The 19,816-nt window shown below is 40.6% G+C and overlaps 1 protein-coding gene across 1 annotated transcript in view; it reads left to right on the forward strand.

Moving 5' to 3' along the window:
• Nucleotides 1-19,816, forward strand: part of LOC103355490 (plexin-A2) — a 78,368-nt gene that overhangs the window by 21,005 nt on the left and 37,547 nt on the right. Inside the window, exons 4-5 of the mRNA XM_008279322.1 lie at nt 11,135-11,269; nt 18,960-19,060. Of these exons, the coding sequence (XP_008277544.1) occupies nt 11,135-11,269; nt 18,960-19,060 (236 nt within the window). The remainder of the gene's footprint in view (nt 1-11,134; nt 11,270-18,959; nt 19,061-19,816) is intronic.

Consider the following 19,816-nt stretch of genomic DNA (forward strand, 5'->3'; position numbering starts at 1 on the left):
TTCAAATCGGAAGATTATTTTCTGAAGTTATCAGTTTTGACAATAAAACATTGTTAAAACACATTGTCAAAATCCCCCCCAGCATTGCTTGTTTTACCTAATCAGCAGTTCAAAAAGAAATGGAGAAAGAAAAAACTCAAATCCTCACACTTTAGAAAGCATATTATAAAACCAACTCAAATAATTAACTGATTATCAAGATAGTAGCTCTGTCAATCAATTAAATGACCTGATTTAATATTTCTTACTTCATAAACCGACTAATATTGTCAGATGCAGCCCATGTAATTTTAAGCATACTGGCCTCTTGTTGGTTTATTTCATGTTCATTCATCCATTAATGTAAGTCGAACTCACTGAACTGGTTGTTTAACACGATGAGGCAAGCAAAGCAAAGCAGACAGACGTGAAATGTGAATGCTCACAAAACATGCTGCTAAATTGATGCATAGAAAACAGCAATTTGTGAGTGCAAATCTACCGTGGTGACGTTTTTTTTCACGCCGTAGGATCTCTTACACCAGGCCCACAGACATCGGATGACCCCTTTTCTGAGAGATTCATAAAGTTGATTCAGCTCATTGTCCATCATGTTTTTTTTTTTACTCCACATGCATACTGTAATGATTTATTATAATCAAGTTTCTATAAGGCTTGGTCTTTGATCTAACTGGATTGACTTGGTAAGGACCGCGGGCTCTGCTTTCTGCACAGTCGTACAGCATGAAGCTGACTGAGGAAATGTGTGAGAGGACCGTTGTGACATTAGCCTGGGGGCCTCAGTCTTATGAGGAGCAATCTGTCTGACACACAACACACACACACACACACACACACACACACACATGGGTCCAGACTGGGGGCACAGATAGCATCACTGCAGCTTTTTCATTTGATGAGCCATCGGGGAAAAAGACAAGATAGCCTGACAGCAAGAGAGAGAGAGAGAGAGCGAAAGGGGGAAAATGAAAACAGTCAGGCACTGTGAGACAAAGAAAGAAGAATGGCCAAGGGACAAAAGAGAAACAACAGATCGTGAGGAAGAAAGACAGAGATACTAAGTGAGAAAAAGAAAGAGATTCCGAATAAAAGATAAGGAAGATTGACCAAAAAAAAAAAGAAGTAGGTTTGGTATGTGCTACAGAAGTGAGCAGCAAACTTTGGGTGAGCAGAGTGAGAAATTCGTCATCACTGCTGTTAAGTGCAGAGTGTTTAAAGGCCAGCGTTAGTCATTACACTGACAGAACGTACAGCCATGATTTCAGACTCCTAGGAGCCTCCGAGGAGCACGGGGTCACCTCTCCAATCCTATTCCATCACCCCCAAATGGACAGGCTCGGTGTAAATGGGGCATGACAAAAAAGGCCATCAGCAGATCACTCCAGCAGCAGGGCCATTGTAAAGGTCAAGCCTGCCGCAAAAAAGGGTGTAACTGGGGTGAAAGTTCACCGGGATAACCAACAGTCTCACTATCCAGCATATGGATGTGCCCATCAAAGTCTCTCGATTAGGCTACTCGTGTTGCAGATATAACAGGACATTTCCATCATCATCTGCCACAGCTTTGTTGCCTCAGGTGGTTGATTATAGCTGAGTAATATGACCCCGTGCATAACTCCGGGCTGAATACAAAAGGGGCTTTTACACTTTGCATGACGTACACTAATGAGGTGAATCTGGGTAAAATTCATTATCTCGCACTGATCCTTATTTAAATGTATTCCAGTCTCTCGGCAGGAGCTGTAGATAGATGCAGCTTTCACACAGGCACAGTTTCCACTTGTTAGCAAAATGCTAGCAGGACCCAGCGAAGGCAAGATTACCATTTCAGTCAGTACCGTCACATCAAGGTTTTAACAATTTATTGCAGCAATGAGGCACATCTGAGTTTAATCGTACAGCTCTGCTCATGTGATACTCTAGAACAAACCTGAGCGAGCCTGACAAAGACTGTCCCTGAGCTTACAAACCTGCAAGCAGAACCTGAGAAACACAAAGTACAGTATGTTTGGTGTACAAACACCAATTTCATGATCACTGAAAGAAACATTAAAAATTCAGATAAAGGCAAATGCTCAAAGATGGTGGAGTTTAAAATCCGAAAAACCACATGCAAAACTCAAAAGAATTCTCAAAATGGACTGAATGTACCAAATTAACACTGATTAACAAAGCAGTTTTTGTCATGTCTTACTCAGCTGTTGCATACAAGATGGTACTTCCTTGTTTAAAGCTTACTAAAAGACTGCAGAAGACGCACAAAACAACAACATTGCCGTGATTTTGGGTTGCACAAGTGGCTACTGAGATATTGACCTCATAAACACTAGATATCTAGACCTAGATTTGGACTGAACTATAAAACCTTGAACTTGAAAGAGATGTTACTACTGATGTGTGCAGAGACATGAGTTTGAATGAGGACATTATCACTAGTCGTAGAGAAAAACAACGAAATAACAGTGACAACAAAGCTTAATATCAAACTGAACAAAATTCTTCAAATCAGTAAACTGAAATATGTTTTTCACCTCTCAGCGGGAGACACAGCAGCAACAGTACAGTGCTTAGTTGTAAGCTGCATGTACTCTCAATGCAAGGGGTTAAGGACAGTACTGTTGATACCTAATGTGTAGATTTTCCTTTATAATTTAGCCTCACATTTCTGGTAGCACCGTAACAACACAATGTATTGTGTAACTGTGTAGATCCTCTACTCCACTTTATAAGGTACTGCAATAATGAAAGGGTTCATTTTGTCTCATTACTGGGTGATTTTGCTAGATATAGTTTATAAAAAACCAACAGATTATTGAGCATTCTCCCTGCTAGCTTTGAGTGCTTGTAGGGAAAAGCACAAGCAGCCTAACATGAGTTGATTGTGATCCACTTCTGTAGCTTCATTCATCCTAAAGGGTTTCATTTCTAAAGAAGCTCAGAAAAAAAATGTGGTGGTTTGGTGTATGCAGATACAATTTGTACAAAAATGTCTGAATGGAAATGTATTCAATGAGCTGGTCAAATTATTCCACGGTGCATCAAGTACTTGACGAAAATTGACTAATCTTTTGTCTTGTGTGTATGTAAATTTGTACACAGAACACCAAACACATTTCCACTAGTTTTTACATACATTCCTCTCTTTGTATTAAGAAGAACAGACTTTTGCCTCTGTGCTGCTGTAGCCTAGCAAGTAAGTAAGCAAGCAGTAAACACACTGTAGAATGACATTATACCTTTGCTTACCCTGTGGCAGCCTCAAACACATAGCAGGTGTTGAGCGGAATTGATTTTCTGAGGAAATATTTCTGCAGAGCACAGTAATGCTGTGAGGGACTACTGTGGTATACAGAATGGAACTGGATGTTCCTTTGACATAGCGAGCGTATTAAGAAGATTTCACAACTAAGCGCCAAGATGTTGTTACTTTCTAGCAATATTTAGTGTTTTTGGTATGTTTCTAAGTTAAAGGGGGAAACCAGTGATGTCATGGCTGCCACGGAGAAACTTTTCAATCACTGTAAGAGAACCAACTCGGTGCAGGGAAATATAATTTGGAGGATGCACTTAGGCTAATATGAAGTGGGTGCAGTGTTGAATGAAATAAAAACGGACCATCACATTACCTCTGTGGCAGCAGTTACTCAGCAGCAGCAGCATTTCCCTAAAAACGGTCGAAAATGTTAAGCTCACGGCAAATAAAGCTTTAGTCAAATAGTGTCATGTGCAAATAGCAGATTCATTACAGCTTATTGAGAGAGTTGACCGGGTGGGGAAATTCTTCAGCGCATGGCTAAGTGACTTGAACTTTTCAAAGTCACGGCTTGTACGGGAGGCCAGGAAAGGGAGATTTGGCGATTGAAATCATTAGAATGGGGTTTCAGGAGGAGGGGAGGGGCGCAGGCAGAATAGGTGTGTTTGAGGCTAAACTGAAAGGATTTTAATAACTGCATGAACGGAGCTGGACCTGAGGGTAAAAGTCTTTAGAGCAGATCGCCACTTGATGTCTCAGTGCAGCTGAAATGGTATTAAGAGAGGCAATTTTGTGATAACACAGAAAGGTGTCCATCTTCCTGCTTTTTCTGACTGGCTTTTATTTAGCGGCTCCAACTCTCTTTGTCCTCTCTTCCTTCTTTTTCTTTCCTTTCCCCTGATGGGTCACACAAATGGAAACACATAACTGTGACTGCACTGCGGTTAGGAAAATGAAGACCATACGGGTGCGATGAATTGTTCCACTGTCCCCCTCCCACTGCTTTTGTTGGTGGGCCATGGGAACCTGACAAACAATGGGAATGATTGGAGGGATGGGGGCCGCATGGAGGAGGACAGGAAACGGAGAACAGGAAACTATGTCCTCAAGGAGACAGAAAAGAAGTGAACATGCACAGACTGAGAGGAGACTGTGGTTGAGTTGTAGAAATTGTGGTATGAGGACCTGGAAGCTTGCCATGCAGCTGAAGGTTAAGGCGAACTGAAAATTTGGCTGCTGCCACTGGAAGGCTTTTAACAATACTGCTCAAAAACACACATGTACGGGCGCACACACTCACACGTCATGACCTCTCTTCCGACCCAGTTCGTAATTGCGTTTAGGTATGCACTTGCCAACATGCAGCGTATCTAGTGGCTGTAATCAATATGCCTCGCTTTGTGACTGGAGTTAACATGATGGTCGAATGATTAGTCGTGCTCTGTAATATATATCTTCACCTCAGTGATGCTCTTTGTATTCATTAGCTGCAGCAGCTCAGCTCCACCCTGAACTTCCTCTCTTTAGCATTCATAGGGACATGATGGATATATGGGCTAATCAATGCACTCTTTGCTCGGCTGTCAGCCACTATCGGACCATATGCACAGCCACTCAGCCTTAAAGGTGGACAGTTGTCTGGCCCTTATGTCACTGCATGCCCTGTGTAACAATACTGAGTCAAGCTTGGGAGCATCCATGGTGCCAAAAGCCGTCTGGCTTGCAGTCAGCGTACATCTACTTTAGATCTAGTCTTGCATGCATTTTCATTCTGTGCCCTTTTTTTGGAACAGCGGATGGTTTCAGGGTGGTTTTCTGCCAAACTGTAATTTTGATTACTTTCGATGGTTTTACATGAAAAACAATACTTAACTCTAAACAAAATGTTTATATGCAGGATGACTAATCAGCGATTTCCAGCATAATGTCACGTAAAGAATGGAACACAGAAGTTTGTCTTTGGAAAAAATATACCGAGCTTGTCATGTTTGGTTCAAATATGTTAGACTGATGGGTCTTCAGGGAAAGACGAAACCTTGTCAGAGTGGCAGATTGGGAGTGACTGGCTGAGCAGACTGTCCTCTGCCTCCTGGGTCATCATCCATATGTTTAGGTTAACTGGGCACAGACCGGCTGGCCATATATGGACACATTTTCTTTCTGTTTGCATGGCCATTACTGCCTAAACACAGTAATCATCTGCGCCAAGAGGGTTTTCCAATCTGAAGCAAAAATCTGGGGTTTAGGGACATTTACATCTATACTTCCTCTGCTTTAAAATCATCCCTTGAAATCAATCCCATATGTAAATACTCACAGGAGAGACATCTGAGTGAGTGTGTTGCTCATGCAAGGCCTGGCAGCTTTACAACTGAGCCAACCCAGTTCAAGCCAAGTGACATCTTAGAAGTCTTTTTTCCTTCTTTCTTTGGCTCTCATCATAAGAGAGCAGCCTAGTATTTAAGATGCAAACCCATCCACGAGAAAGAGAGGCTGTTTTCGTTATGAGCCCATGGGCTCAGGTTGCATATCTGTTTGTGGAAGCCAAACTAAGCTGGATTGTTTATAACCATTGCAGGTTCTGCAAGGGAATTTCAGCAGCAGGAAGGATATCGCTGTTATTGGCTTAAATATTATTCATGGGTTAAATATATATCCTTGTCAGCTGTGAGAAACTGGGAAAAGAAGAATGAAAGGAGAAGTACACTGAGGTCATCTGAGCATGTGGTATTAATGGCAAATGAGTACAGTTCTTCTGTTACATGACATGGACCACACAGGAAGGTCCACAAAATGAGTTTTACTGAGGCTTCTGGAAAATATGCAGTCTTTGTTATGAACCTTGAAGTATCGTCTTAACTACTCTACCACAACCCCGTTTATACATTGTCATACATCTCGGCTGGATCAGAACTGCTGGTGAATATAAAAAGCATAATCAAGAAGCATTTGAGGTTGATTGAAATCCAATTGCTACATTCTAGCAAGATGCTCAAGTGTAACTCCATAAGCACTGTGTGGAAATACCTGCTCACAGGCTCTGTCCTCTGAGACAGCTGCAGCAGATGTAACAATGAAGTCAAGCTGGAATTAGCTGTCTTTCTCCCTGTCTCATTAAAACTTCAGAAAAAGATTTCAACATATGAAGGCATACAGAAACTAAATTGATCTTGTGTTGCTTGTATCTGATGCCTGGTCAGTTCAATCACTGAACAGTCTGGTGGTCGAAGTGACAGACTGCAAGGACGCGGCATTTATGTTATTGTCACAAGTCTCACATAACTGGACCTTTTCCCACAGTGCACTGGAGAATAGTCTGTTTCACCTCATTATCATTCTGCTATAGGAGGAGAAAAAGACTCAGGCTTGTTTGTAATTCTTTAAAACAATCATCTTGGGTGGTGCTGAGCCCAGGATGCAGTGACAGTACTGCTGTAATCGTGTCAGGGTGAATTGTTTTGGTGCATGCACAGAGGTGAGCACTTTCATTAAATTGCCTAATTCCCCAAAAGAACAAAGCATGCCTGTCTTATTGCACTATCCAAACCCTCAGATAAACTAGCTATTTTCAGCATGTAGGTTGTTGCTTGGAAACTTCTTTTCTTGTTTCTTGGTTAGTGGATTTTAAAAATGTTAGGAGGCAGATAGCATGATAGTGGAGAAAGCCACCTAAAAAGCACAAAGAAACAGGCAAACTTAGACCTGAAGTCTACATCTGATGAGTCCGACTATTTGAAGCCGAACCTTAAAGTGAAAATGTGTCTTTGTAAGTGAAATCATAAAGTATTTGTGATCTCGCCAATGGAAACAATGTTTATATGTAAGTGTGATAAATAAAAAAAAATTGTAAGAGGCACAGAGCGGAAGGAGAAAGTCATGTGAAAAGCAAACCACAAATGGCAGGCTTACACTCACAGTCTACATTCAAAGAGTCAGACAATTGTAGGTGTAACCCTATTCTTATTCTTATGAGTAAAATCATACAGTATTAATAATGTAGTCAATGAAACTATGCCGAAATTAAAGTGTACTAAAAATTGCCTGCATTTTCTCTGGACACTTAAAAAAAAGAAAGTGTTATAAAAGTGTAAATGGAACATAATTAGGTTGTCATATATATATGTGCATGTTAGGTGTATGTGTGTGTTCCTGATATGCCACAATCCAAGACTAGGATACTTATCAAAGAAGTAATCATGCAGACAATTTACAAATTTAATAGGAGCAACCAATGGAAGTGCCCAGTGTACAGTGTATTTTGTTTGCACGCCCGTGTGTGTAGTTGTGTACTAGGTGTGTGCGTATGTAACTTTGCGTGTCATTTCCAACAAGCAGGCTCATTATAAAACCAATTAAACCTGCCTTACTCTCATTATGAAGCTGTAGGGCTTAAGGAGAGATTGAGGACCTGTTGTACTCCCAGAGGGCTTCTGCCTGGTCAGCCCTACTTTAGATGATAAAACCACTTATAAATCCGCTGAAATCAAACACCACAGATTGGTCATGATGGGTCAGTATTTGTCTTAGCTCAGCCCCGTATCCTTGTTCACTGGTGAACCTCATCTTACTCGACTAAAGTCACACACGGCTCAGTAGTTGTCCTGGAAAAGGTTGTTTTGAGGTTAGGTTTTTTTTTTTTTTTCAAAGATTGTTTCACCACAGAATTGCTTAAATTCCCTGGTCTTTATCTGTGCTATTTATGAAGAGAGGAGTGTGGGAAATATAATGTAAACTGGCTCCATTACTGTGTGGGATTGTGGTATGGGAGAGGAGGAATAGGATAAGGAAGAGGAGGAGGAAGAATACGAGCAAGAGAGAAAGAAAACAGGCAATGAGGGAGAGGAAGAAGCCGCTTAGTTTGAAGATTTGTCTTTGAAATAACTGTTTCAGGGAAAAGATTGTACGGGGTGTTGAGGTAATATCGGTGACAGAATCAAGAGACAGGACCTTCATGCCACTACTGTACGTTTTACTGTGGTGTTGCTGCATGTGGAAGATGACGCCATATCCTTGCCTCACACCCCCCCCCCCACCACCATATGCAGCCTCCCACCCACATAACCCAACACACACACACTTAAGCACATATTTTCTCCCTCCTTTCCTCATTCCTGGCTGGCAGAACTGACGGTTGGAGAGGCACAGCTGCCTGGAAGGTGGAGGCGTGATTGATTGATGAAGTTTTGGTGCCCAGGGGATCCAATCATGTAATCAGTTTGTATTGATTGACTGTCCCCATTGAGAGACTGCGGAGGCTCTGCCACCATGTGCGCGAGTTAGACTTGGCACGCATTCAAAATCTTTCGCAGTCAAATTTGATTCGGGTGGCGAGGTCGCCTAAGTTCATACGTTCGGATGCATGCGGGGAAGACTGGCATAATCGCACTGCAGACGTTTCACAACACTTCCACAATTCTCTGCTCCAATTCTTCATTATCTGGTATTTCTTGTAATTATTGTGATTGAGAAATTAATTCAGCTTTACTGTAATTGCATCACATGGCTAATGATCCAATCTCCCTGGAATTTAAATAGGGCTTCAACCTGAGTTTGCATAGCTAATGAGGTTTTTTTTTTTTTTTTCTCTATAGCTATCATGATTTATTCAGACTTTGCTCTCTTGTTTCACTTTTCTGACTTATATTTCACGTGTCAAGTTATCATTACTGAATGATGCAATTCACATCAGTCCTGCACCAACAGTGAAAGATGGGCTTTGTGAGTGCAAATAGAGGTATTTTTGTGAAATAAAAACTGAAGGGCTGCACCGTACACAGAAAAAGACAAACAAGGAGGTATATTTTTGTGGCAAATAGGTGAAATATTAAAACGCTTTCATTATGCCCTGACTACGTCTAACTTATATCTGCAATAACAAGGGTCTTTTCAGCTAAAAATCTTTACAAGCATTTTCACGTCTTTCACAAGGCTACCTTTCGACAGCCTCCACATCAATAAGCCACTTTTTTCGAAAGATAGAATTGCTTATTTGTTTACTTTACTGAAACAGCAAGTGTTGAGGTGGGAGAAGAGAATCGAAAACCCTTCACCAGTGGGCATCTGTTCTCCATGCTTGCATTTAATGAGCCCCAAAAGATTTCTGTCTGAAAGTCACTCCAAAGTCAAATTAAGGCTGAGCTCGCTGAACAGATTTCAAAACTCAACTGCGTCACTGCTTTAACCTCAGGGGTGAATGTGGGTCAGAGTCGCAACGGCCTGTCGGACTACTGATTGAGTAGCAGCTGCTCTGTCTTTTCTTTCTCCTCCCTCTCCTCACCACTGACCGTGAATGCACCTTTTCTAAGTGGCACTAATGAAGACACTTGCAGAACTCCCACACACACCACCAAGTCAACAATGAGCCGCCACCAAGACATGTGGCAAATGTAACCAACCCAAAGCATCCAGACGCTTATCTCCATTGCAAATACCCACACCCAGTGTATTGTGTGAGGTTTTAGTCACATGTTAGGAAAATCACATGAAACACGCTGAGTGAAAACCAAACTGTAACTAAGCTGTTGGACAGACATTCGGGAAATGTGCTTATTTGCTGTCTGAGAGATAGATAAGAAGTTCGACATCAATTTCATCCCTGCAAAATCCAGCTCTGTGATGTTTTCAGTCAAGCGTTAGCTTAGCACAAAAACTGGAAAGCAGAGGGACGTGGCTACTATTAGCATATCTATATGAAAGGTGCTCCCACAAACTAAAGTCGTATTTACACATTTTATGGCTGTATAACATGTAGAAATAGAAAATCAAGAGTTATGGAGTGTCAGTACAGAATCTTTAAAATTCTGTACTCATAGTGTTTTTTTATTTATATGACACGATACATGTTGACATGAACGTTGTTTAACTGTTGGGATGTGCTCAGCTAGATTAAACACATCTGGATTTTTCTTTCTTTCTTTTTTTTTTTTTTTTTTAAATTGGGTGCATACTTAGTAATAAACTTGTTGTCGATCATCATATCTACTGTACCTTCAAGTAAAATCTTTTAAAATATACATTAATAAGCTTTTTAATATACCTTCATATACTTTTTAAGCCTGTGACATATTGTTTCCATTTGGAAACTGTTTAGTTTCAGTGATTTACTTCTCAAGTAATTCTTTTTAAATTACAAATGAACAAGCTATTTTGCCTGTCTCTTTTCATAAGCAGCTTCTTGGTTAATGAGTTAATGTTGTAATGGATTGATATTTTGGAGGAAAACTTTACTTATGGCTGATTAGCCATTGTTAAATAAGTCCATTTGTAAGCACAGAACAAAATGAGGATGGCTTGTAGTGTTTGGAAAGACTTAAAACCCTTCAAACGAAGGAAACTTGTGGTTAAAGTTTTACGACCATTTCAAATGAAAAAACAGATCAGGACTCACGAGATGAAGCAGGATGGTCATACAACTGACAACAAAGCCTTGAGGTCAGATTTTTACTACGCAATTATAGTGGCCAAAAGAATTCACTATTATAATATTAATTCTACAGAAAATTTTAAAAAACAACTAATAGTATCATCACTCAGATTTATCTTGTATTTTGTTTTTTGTGTTACACTCTAAATTTTAGTGAAGGGAGGTAGATAGAGTCTAACTGTTTTGCATAATGTTTCTATGGTTCAGTGTCAGTCAGGTAGTTGCTGACATTAGACCATTTTCTTACTTTTAAATATGACTGTTCCTGTATATCACAACACACCGAGTTGGCATTTGAGAAACATTTTCTACAGATGCAAAAGGGGAAGCGTACAAAGTACACAAAGTGAGATACAGTAGAGGACAGATGTCGCTCTACAAATGTACAGTAACCATCCACTGTGTCCTGTGGCACAGCGTTCACGTCTCTTTGTCTCTGTTTGTCTGTGTCTCCGCAGATCAGAGTGGACGGTCCTTTGGAGGGAGGAGTGCTGTACGAGACAGTGACCGTGATGAAGGATAGCAGCCCCATCCTCCGGGACATGGCCTTCTCCCTGGACAGGAACTCTCTCTATGTCATGTCTGGCAATCAGGTGAGGAAACGCCCCCATTTCAGTGCTGCTGTCAGGAGGAACGCTAAGCGGTGGGGTGATGTAGCAAGCGACGAGACCGTCCTTCAGCTGGAAGCCCGCCGGTTCAAGCCCCTATGACAGCAGGCGTTCAGCAGGCTGACATGTCCTTGAGCGCCGTATGTGTAGCATGAAATTCTGAATCAGAAGTTTTACTTGACATGAAAATGTACAGTATGTAAATAATTTTTTGCCATTGGTTACATGAAAAATGCTTTGAACAAACAAATAACAGTATTTACATTTGTGTTGAGGCAGACAAGTAATAAGTAATTTTTTTTTTCAAAAGGATTTGTTTGAATCTAATTTATCAGGATATTGCAAAAAGAAATGTCTGGCTTTGGTCTTTAGAGATTTTAGAATTACTGCATATTGGAATTAGCAGTAAAACAGCTTAAAATCAAAAACTTTAATTTATGATAAACAATAAATTAATGCTATTTATTTGGAATCCTACCAGATGATTATGACTTATCCCCAAAACCCACTGTGTGGCAATTCACTTACGTTCGCAAACTGTACGTCTCCAGAGGGGTTTGTTAAATATGTAGGCTGTGTGTAAAGGGATGGACCACTGTTCTAATTACTTATCCATGCGAATCGACTTACAGTGCATGCATCTTTTGTACGCAACGCAGACACACATCCCATAAAAAACCATTGGTGGCTTTTGTTTTTTTTTTCTTTTTTCTGTGTGGCTGTATTCCCCCTCGTCTGCTCCTCACTTGGCCTGGCATCACAGAGGCGAGCAGTTGTTGTTGTTGTTGGACGATATTCTCTGCACTCATTGGAGATAAGAGTGAACAGTGGTAATCACTTTCAACTCCCATCAAGTGATTATTTTGGCGCGGCGGCATGCCACTGTGAAATGGGATTAGGTTTCAGTGTGGCCAAAAAAAAAAGCCCCTATCACTGCTCTCGGTTGTCTTCTGACTGCTGGAATGTATTGAGCCAGAGTCACAGGACGGTGAGGCAAAGGGCATCAGGACAACTGCACTTTGTCAGTTTTCTCACTATGGTTCAAACTCTTTCTGGGAGCCTGGAATACAGTCCATAAATCTATAAAAGCATCAAGTTTAAGACAACAAGGGATGTCATCTGACGAAGCAAGGGAGAATAGAGACAGTATTGTGTTGGGTACTGTCTTCTGAAACAAATCAAGGCAGCTCTTCCTTCTGTGTGATAGACTGGAAGAGACAGGGCATCACTTATTGATGAGCTCTGGTCGTTCAAGGAGAGACACATGCTTCCTTCAAGGAGATAGCCAGCTACTCTCTTCACTCCGCCTTCAGTGACGCATAATAACCGAGCAAAAACCAAACTCAGCTTGGCTGGGCATTTTTCTCTCAATATTAGAACAGCTTTGGCTTTGTAGCCCTCAGGAGCGTGGAGCAGAGTAAAGCCTTCCTCTTTCTGTCTCCTTCTCCATCTTTGCTCAGCTTTCTCTTCAGACTTTCCCGCAGCTTGGGTGAGGAATCCCCCAGGGATAGGGCTTCGCTCGCAGATTTCCCACATTTCCAGTAGATCCCATAGATGAGAGATTTTCAGATTCCTGGGAGCCAAACAATACAGGAATGATGTGGAATGAGGAGCGAGGCACAGACAGATTTGGCTGAGATCAGCCGACCCTTGTGGAATAACAATGAGCCCCTCTGTCTCCTGCCGAGTGAAACACGCAGGGTTAGCATGATGATGAAGAGTGAGGAGAAAAAAGAGAATCGGTGTGTATGTGCGTGGGTATGTGTGTTTTTGTGTGTGTTTGTATCCTCACCAAAACACCATTTGGGAACCATTATTGATATGAAAAAAAAACCTTCACAGCAGTTAATCTTTTTTCTCACTGTGCGCCTTTAGTTTGATCATTTCTAAGAATAGAAATGGTCAGAATCCAAACACACAACAACCTCACTGAATGTCACTCTTCTGTCTGTGAAGTGATGGCTGAGGCTTTAAACCTTAGAGAAAGGGGGGGAACTGCTGCAGGCTTTTTTCCAGGGCAATCTCTCAAAGTGCCACTCTGTAAAATGTACCATCATTGCTTGAAATCCCACCCATCCACGTCTTTGTTTCCCTCTACCTTTGTCTGTCTGTCTGCTTTCCCTCCCTCACCTGTATGCCAGTGTGCTGTGCAGCCGTGGTTCCCTGCCTTTTTTTTTTTATCTGATACACTCCCACAGCTCTATCAGCTGAGCTTAAGTACCCCTTTACCAACACCATCTGTCACGTTTCAAATGTGTTCATTTGAATGTTTTCTAAACAGGATGTTATTCAAAAGTATTAATTTTTTTAAAAAGTGGATATTGTGAAACTATTTTTGTCAAACAAGACACACTGATCCTGAAATTGTCTATATTTAGACTTGGTTTCTTTGGTCTTTTTTCAGTTTGTTTAGTCAAGTTTGCATTCATATCACCACAGTATAACTTGGAGTGGCAGCACAGTCTCACCCAAAAGAAATGTAATAGTCGGTTCACATTGCAAAATTGTACTATTGTTACAGAAAAAGCTGTAAAATTGTGTTTACGTTTTTAGAGGCTAATCATGGGTCTGGGCTTGTCACAGTATAAAGGTATAGACCAACTGGAGCTTTGTGTTTAGTGTTTGCAAGGGTGTGTTTTGACTCAAACTATGATCTTTTCCTTGAACTTAACCAAGTATTTCTGTGGTGCCGACAAAAGCAAACAGCCAAAGAAAATGAAAGGCAACAACAGCAGCAGAAAACAGACTATAAATGAAAGTAGATAGTGAAAAGCGTGTGAACAGGTGTATTTTAACCCGAACCACGATCCGAACTGGAGAAAGTAGCTTTGATGCCTAGACTTAACCAAGTACTTTTGTAGCATCAACAAAAGGAAACAGTAGCATCAAAAAGTGGCAGAAAGTGACAGTAAACAGCGAACGACAACACCAAAAAATAATAAGGCCACGTGGGGCTCGAACCCAAGTCTCCTGTGTGATGGTCCTGTGACCTACAGTGCTTAACAAATTTATTAGACCACCACCAAATGTAAGTTTTATGCCACAGCTACCCTAAATTAACAGCACTGGTAATTTCTGTGATGGCTGATACACCAGTATGTAGAAACTCTTTTACCCAGATGATATTTTTAGTGCTAAAATATAATTATTATTCTTATTCATGAATTTTCAGATTTACTGTTTTACAAAAACACCTGAAAAAATAGTGAAGCACATTATTATTTCTCTATTAAGATGTCAAATTATAGTTACTTGCTTGCATTCCTGAACAGAAAAAAAAATGTGTTAGTGGTTGAATGTTGTGCTTGATTTATTTGTGACTTCTCAGAGAAGCTCAGTGAGCCGACTTAGATTTAGATATAAAAAGGTGAATTCAGTTTTGAAGTTCCTCATTCCTGTTTAAAATAGTAAAACGTCGAGAGCTGAGGGCGCATTACAGCACTTCATGATGTTGGATGTTTTATATAAATATACAGTTGGTCTAATAAACTTGTCAAGCACTGTATGTAGTATTAGTTAGTATGAAAATATCAGCCTCACACCGATCTGCATTCCTATTCATTTATTGTATTACTATGAAATCTTTTTATTAATTTTTTTATTCTGTTAAAATAGCTGAGTTACTTCGATGTTATGTAATAGTCCCAAAATATCTACATATCCCTCTTAACAATTCCAGAAGTACCTGCAGGGCTACTCACTCACTGCTCTGCCGCAAATGTGCTGAAAAACGGACAAATTTGTGGATACATTAACTTGAAAGACCAACATCTCTCCATATTTTGAAATAGACAACTACTTTACCACAGTCAGTGATATGCAGTCCTAAAATGTAGTGATGAATTTGCACAATTTCACATATCCTTAATGTTTTACAGTGCACTCAGTGAGGTATGTAAATTAAAAAGCTATCTGCATTAGAATATTAATACAGACTTCATTTTATATTTGTCATAATCTGTTGAAATCTTTGATCAACCAAAATGTTCTACTATTTGCTATGACAATTTGGTCCAAGCTTTTTTTCTACACATCTCATGTTGCACATTAGAATGTGGTCTCAAAGTCACATGATTTAAACGTCATGTGATGTCTGTGGATTTTCCAAGGCAGACTGAGGATATAGAACGACAGCATCACAGCGGTCTAAAAGCCTCTACGCTCATCTGACAGCGTGCGTAAAGTTCCTGCAAATCCGGATGAACGTGTTAAAGTAATAGCAAACTGGTAAGATGATAGGGTCGCGCATTAGTGTAAGGCCATCCCAGATGTTGTGAAAAGATAAAGATTTTTGTAATTCCAAAGCTGGAAAAGTGAACGAGATCATCACCCGTCCGCGCCGTGATACAATGCTGAAAGGCATTCAAAAGCAGCCAGACTGAGATTTTGCCTCCGGGAGGATGGAGGATTTTCATTGGTTTTCTGTGTTTGCTTGAAATGATCAGTTTCTTCTGAAGAACTCATCTCAGAGAAAACAAGGCAAACAAAAGCTTGATGAGAAATACTAAATACTCCGTCTGGTCATGAATGATTTATGAGGCATCTACAGTGCATTGAACAGTAGCTGAGAATAGAGGCTTAATTCAGTGAACCACAGTTGTAGAAAGACATGGGTGGACATATGCACTGTGCTGTGATATAAAAACTTCTCCAAAACATGACCTTTTGACAGTATCAGGAACACCTGCACAATGGCATAATTCAGTAGAAAGCCCAGCAATTCTTTTACCTGTCTTCTTAAAAAAAATAAAAGCACTATTCTACAATAAACATCTAACATATCACTTTAAATGAGAAGTTGAACCCTGTACAATCTGAACAAAGAACATTCAGATCCCATAAAAATATACCTGTGCAAGCAGTGCCAGTGCTTTTGTCACAGTAACTACTCATTTCTCCTGTCAATGATATTTATTGCTGCTCTACTCTACATGTCATTTTTACAGCTTTTTAACCGTAATCTCCGCAGTGTAAAAATATCTACGTTCAGCCCTCTAAGTCCAGCCAACTCTGAACTAGTGACCACCTCCCGACTTGCTCATTCTGTTGAGCCGGTTATGTAGAGTTCATTAGAGGACACTATAAAGACATATGAAATAAATAACAGCATTAGGTTGTATTTTTACTTTCAATTATCTCCGTGTACCCAGAGAGATGGGGAAACTAAGCAACATGCTGTCGAGTGAATTCGTGCTACAAAGCAGGATTTTTAGTCGTTTGTTTTTATGTTTCAGAGGGGATTTGATTCAACCCAGTTTCTTGAGGCCACGGATTGTCGTCTTTAGCGTTTCTATTAAACTGAAATAACGTAAAGTGGGGTGTTCTGGTGGCCAAGTGATTAAGATGCACACCGTACAGCTGCAACAGTGCGATTTCAGCCAGGAATCATTGATGCATGTCGTACCCTTCCCCCGTGCCTGCATCTCCGCTGTCGCTATCCAATTAAAGGGAAATGTAAAATAAAAACTAACTAGACAAAACAGACAAGAACACCGTAAGCCACTGACAGAGATTGGAGACTAATGCTAATCAACATTCTGAGCTACTACCGTTTTGGCACCTTGTGAACGTAAAACCTAAGGACGTGCCTTTTGATCTTATTTGGATTCAACTCTGTGAGCTCCAACTCAGGTCAGTTCCACTAAACAAATCAGCCCTGATGCGCGGTGCAAGCTTCACATTTGATTCTTAGCAAGCGGCAGAAAGCAGAAGATCCATAGCTCTCCCCTTGTAAAGGTCACGCTGCCTAACGGCCACAGACCAACTTTGTTTAGTTTAGATGAGCTCCAGTCCACAACAATTCATGGATTATTCCTACTGCGTCAGATATGGACTTAAAGCCCTCAGCCCCTCCCGCGCTACAAAATCATTTTGCTAATGGAATGCACCAAATGGGTTCTGAACTGCTGGGGGAAAAAAAAAGAGAGAAAGTTATTTTGTAGGGAGCAGCAGATAATCCATTTTGCCAACACAGACCTGAGAGAGCACCCACTTATGCTATCAAGAGCACCGGAGACACTCTAATCCATAATCCACTCTTCATTTGTGATTGCTTACATCAGGAAATTGCTTGCATCATATGTCCAGACCTAGAATAATAACAAAGTATAAAATAGCCGGGCTCAGGCTGCGGCTCCAACTGGGTTTTGTATGCAGGGGTGGTGCTGGCCGTGCAACAGCGGCGACTCTCACAGCAGCTAATGGGGAGCTTATGCTTTGCCAGACATTCATGCATGGAAGTGGTGGCGGTAGTAGAGTGTGCGGTTGTGTGTCTGTCAATGTCTTTCTGCCTGTGTGGGTTCCTACGTGTGGAAAATGGCATCAACTTAAACCGAGCGGTCACACTGTAATTACTATCGCAGTAGTCCACAAATCATCAAACTTTAGTCGTATAAGAAAGTCCTTTATCAAATGTTAGAAAGAAAAGTTCAATATTGTTGAAAAAAAAAAAAAAAAAGCTTCTCAAACTGTTGTGGTGTCCTTTCATGTGCTTTCTGACATCTGAGGGGAAAAAAATATGACAATTCCTCATGTGGGCACAACCACAATACTGCATGTTGTAAATTTGTGTCAGCAGCTAGAAGTAGGGGGAAAAAAAGGGTCTGTTTTCCTTTGGGATATTCTACAGTGTGAGCTGTGATGAAGCTTCTATATATATTGCAAAATAGACAAAATGATGAAATGGGCTTTGCTCTCTCCTCATCAGAACTGCTTATTATTTCATCAGAATGTTTTACTTGCACATCTTCATTGACCTTATTTCCACTCTGTTGCAGCCATTCTTAACTTTTTTGTCACGGGAGTTGAAAACGTATCAGTGCAGAAAAATATTATAAATACTGGTCAAACATTTATATGCACGTAAAACAAAGTGAAAGTTTGACTCAGTAGTTCTCTTTTCCATTGTATGGGTATTCTTTGGATTAAATAATATATTATATAGAAGCCTCTGCATTTTATTCTTCTGATGTGTGACTATTTTGTTCATTTTCAACACATAATAGTACGTTTGCTGCAATTTTAAAATGTCTGACTGTTTGTGCAATGTGACGATATAATCCACTTTCCCTTTACAATAATGTGTGTGGTGTTTGTGATAATATTTGGATTCTCTTCATCACACTTGTGATGTGACTTCCTAATTATCTGAGCGATACGTTAATTCCTTTGGGCACTATCCTGCTGCAGAAAATGTTTCAATAAATGCAACAAACTACCAAATGCAGGCAGCTACAACATCCCCAGGAGGTAAAATGCAAATCTTGGTTTGAAATACATTACCAGGATGTTTATTTATAACATGTTTAAATCCAAATGTTTGCATTTTTTTCAAAACTATTTGCTGTGTCAATCCAGTTCGATTCTGCCCATATATCTGAATCACATGTCATTTTCACTATTTCTTCCATTGTTTCCTGTCTCTAACGCCACTGCAGACGATACAGTGAAGGCAAAATTGCTTAAAAAAAATTACCTAAAAAATAAAAATAACCAAATGGCGTTGCATTTTCTCGAGTGTGCTTTATACTCAACATGGCTGCTGCTGGAATTCCTCTGACTCCATGTACCCAAAACGTGCTGAAATGATTTGCAAAGAGAGAACAACATGTAACTGTTTTCTGAAAACCGTTCTGTTGTCCCTCTTTTAACTCTTTCTGTCTTTGCTCTGCTTTAGGTGGCTCAGGTTCCTGTGGAGGCCTGTGAGCAGTATGGAACATGTGACGAGTGTCTGAGCTCTGGTGACCCCCACTGTGGCTGGTGTGTCCTGTACAACATGTGAGTCCATCCCCTCCGTCTTCTCCCATGCTCACATACACATACATCCAAAGCTGAGGGATTAAAACCACAACATTACTGTTTATCAAACAGCTTGTAGAAAGCTATGAATAAAACTAAGCACGTGGTCACATGATTTTTGTGCAGTTTAATATAACAGACTTATTGTACTCCCTGGAGTTCACCATTATCAACAGCTGGCGGGACCAACTGAAAACCAGGAAGCGGTTGTTGGACAGTGTGATCCCTCCTAAATAGCGTTATTTAGGACAGCAGAAACTGCATGCCCACCAGATTTTATTGTCTGTCGCGCAAGAGGCCGACTGGTGTTAATGGAGGAGGAAGGGATTAGCCTTGCAGTCACAGCAGGTGTACCAGCTGCACCTCCACATACCCGGGGAACATTTTGGACCTGACGGAGCAAGCTTATCTCTTCCATCTTGATTATCTGACCCCAGGATAGCTTGCATAATACCTCGATATGGAGCAAAGGGGATTCAGAAGATTAAAACCCTGTGTTTCTGTACCAGCCCCTGTGTTTGAAGCTGACCTCAGCCGGGGATTTAGCTCCCGCCTCATCATATGACGTCTGCGTTTCAGCAAAGCAATATCTTGATGATGATCAGCATTATTTAAATTGCATCTCTCCATTTTATCGAATTGGCAGTGAAGAGAGAGCGGAAAAATAATGCTTTTTAAAATCTAAATTACCTCATTAAAGGGTTGTTTTTTTCTCTTTTTCCTTCCGTGCTGACT

This window comes from Stegastes partitus, unplaced genomic scaffold (assembly GCF_000690725.1).
Source record: "Stegastes partitus isolate 25-593 unplaced genomic scaffold, Stegastes_partitus-1.0.2 Scaffold5, whole genome shotgun sequence".
NCBI lineage: Eukaryota > Metazoa > Chordata > Actinopteri > Pomacentridae > Stegastes > Stegastes partitus.